The 1,826-nt window shown below is 40.5% G+C and overlaps 1 protein-coding gene across 1 annotated transcript in view; it reads left to right on the forward strand.

Annotated features, from left to right (window-relative positions):
- Positions 1–1,826, forward strand: part of LOC106537165 (vascular endothelial growth factor receptor 2) — a gene marked incomplete at its 3' end in the record, with an annotated part of 22,816 nt that overhangs the window by 19,731 nt on the left and 1,259 nt on the right. Inside the window, 2 exon segments of the mRNA XM_014034539.1 lie at positions 1,020–1,143; positions 1,221–1,387. Of these exon segments, the coding sequence (XP_013889993.1) occupies positions 1,020–1,143; positions 1,221–1,387 (291 nt within the window).

Here is a 1,826-nt window from a genome sequence, read left to right on the forward strand (position 1 = left end):
TAATAATCGCATTGCGTAGCCTCGTCTGACGTAATCACGCGTTGCGTAGCCTCGTCTGACGTAATCACGCGTTGCGTAGCCTCGTCCGACGTAATCACGCGTTGCGTAGCCTCGTCCGACGTAATCACGTGTTGCGTAGCCTCGTCCGACGTAATCACGCGTTGCGTAGCCTCGTCCGATGTAATCACGCGTTGCGTAGCCTCGTCCGATGTAATCACGCGTTGCGTAGCCTCGTCTGACGTAATCACACGTTGCGTAGCCTCGTCCGACATAATCACGCGTTGCGTAGCCTCGTCTAACATAATCACGCGTTGTGTAGCCTCGTCTGACGTAATCACGTATTGCGTAGCCTCGTCTGACGAAATCATGCGTTGCGTAGCCTCGTCTGTCATAATCACGCGTTGTGTAGCCTCGTCCGACGTAATCACGCGTTGCATAGCCTCGTCCGACGTAATCACGCGTTGCGTAGCCTTGTCTGACGTAATCACACGTTGCGTAGCCTTGTCTGACGTAATCACGTATTGCGTAGCCTCGTCTGACGTAATCACGCGTTGCGTAGCCTCGTCTGACATAATCACGCGTTGCGTAGCCTCGTCTGACATAATCACGCGTTGTGTAGCCTTGTTTATTCTCATCAAACAGTCGAGAGGGAAACTAGATGGAAACAGTCTAGATTTGAATTTTTATTTATTTAATTTTTTGCRAATTTTGAAAAATTCGATAAAAATTCACTCTACAACTGGATGGAAACACGATTACTAAGTGACTTTGTGGTCTTCAGTACAAAGTCACTTAACATTTCATTTTATTTTAGACTATAACGAAGCTATATTGAAATTTAGACCACTAGCTCCACCCTATTCAGTTTTGTTAGGATATTTGTATTTTTTGTTCATTGTTGTTTCAGTTTTTCTTAACTCATACTGTACTGTATGAATGCAAATAAGGACAAATGTAATCTGTTTGTTTCAGTTGCTTGATTGAAAATGTTGATTATTCCTTTGTGTCTTTGTATACAGAAAAGCCCTTCATTGACATAAAAGAACCGTGGACAAAGGTTTGGGAAGTAAATTTAGTGGGGGATCAAACATCAACACTGATTCCTGTTATATACTCAGCGTATCCAGAGCCCAGTTTTAAATGGTATGATTTTGAAAAGATGTAAAAAATGTGGCATGTTGCACATGATGTTGAAGTGCTGATCTGTTCTTGTTRCTCAGGCTAAAAAATGGTGAGGCGCTGAAGGACGACTACAGAATAAAGCAGAAAAGCGATGCCCTGATCATCCATAGAGTCACTGAAATGGATGCAGGGAACTACACGGTGATCTTGATCAATAAGATGACTAAGGAGGAACAAAGACGCTCTGTMCACCTGTTGGTCAATGGTAAATTCTGTCCTGTGTAGTTTTCATCTATACAATTATTGCCTGTACAAATATAAGAGATAAGCAAGGCATTATTTGGCATTTTTTCCAATAAATTGGCMTGTCACATTTATCTGTTTTATTTTATTTTATTTTTTTGCTCACAGACACTCAGGCATTACATGATTGCCCAACATTCACAGAGGAAGACAATCGATAATCAAGARTTTGCTGTGGCTGCTTACAAACAGTTTATTGATTCACCATTCTGAGTGTAGGAATTTTCAAACAAATTACCGTATTTATTCAAGTACAATACGTAAAATTTAATCCATAAAATCATCCATAAAGTTGGGGGGTAGTATTATACTCGGATAAATATTTTTACTTATGTATTTTAAAGGCAAAGTGTGTAGGATTTTGTCAATTCTTTTAGCCAAAATTGAGATAATCACTAATG

Source organism: Austrofundulus limnaeus, unplaced genomic scaffold, assembly GCF_001266775.1.
Source record: "Austrofundulus limnaeus strain Quisiro unplaced genomic scaffold, Austrofundulus_limnaeus-1.0 Scaffold2159, whole genome shotgun sequence".
NCBI classification, from domain to species: domain Eukaryota; kingdom Metazoa; phylum Chordata; class Actinopteri; order Cyprinodontiformes; family Rivulidae; genus Austrofundulus; species Austrofundulus limnaeus.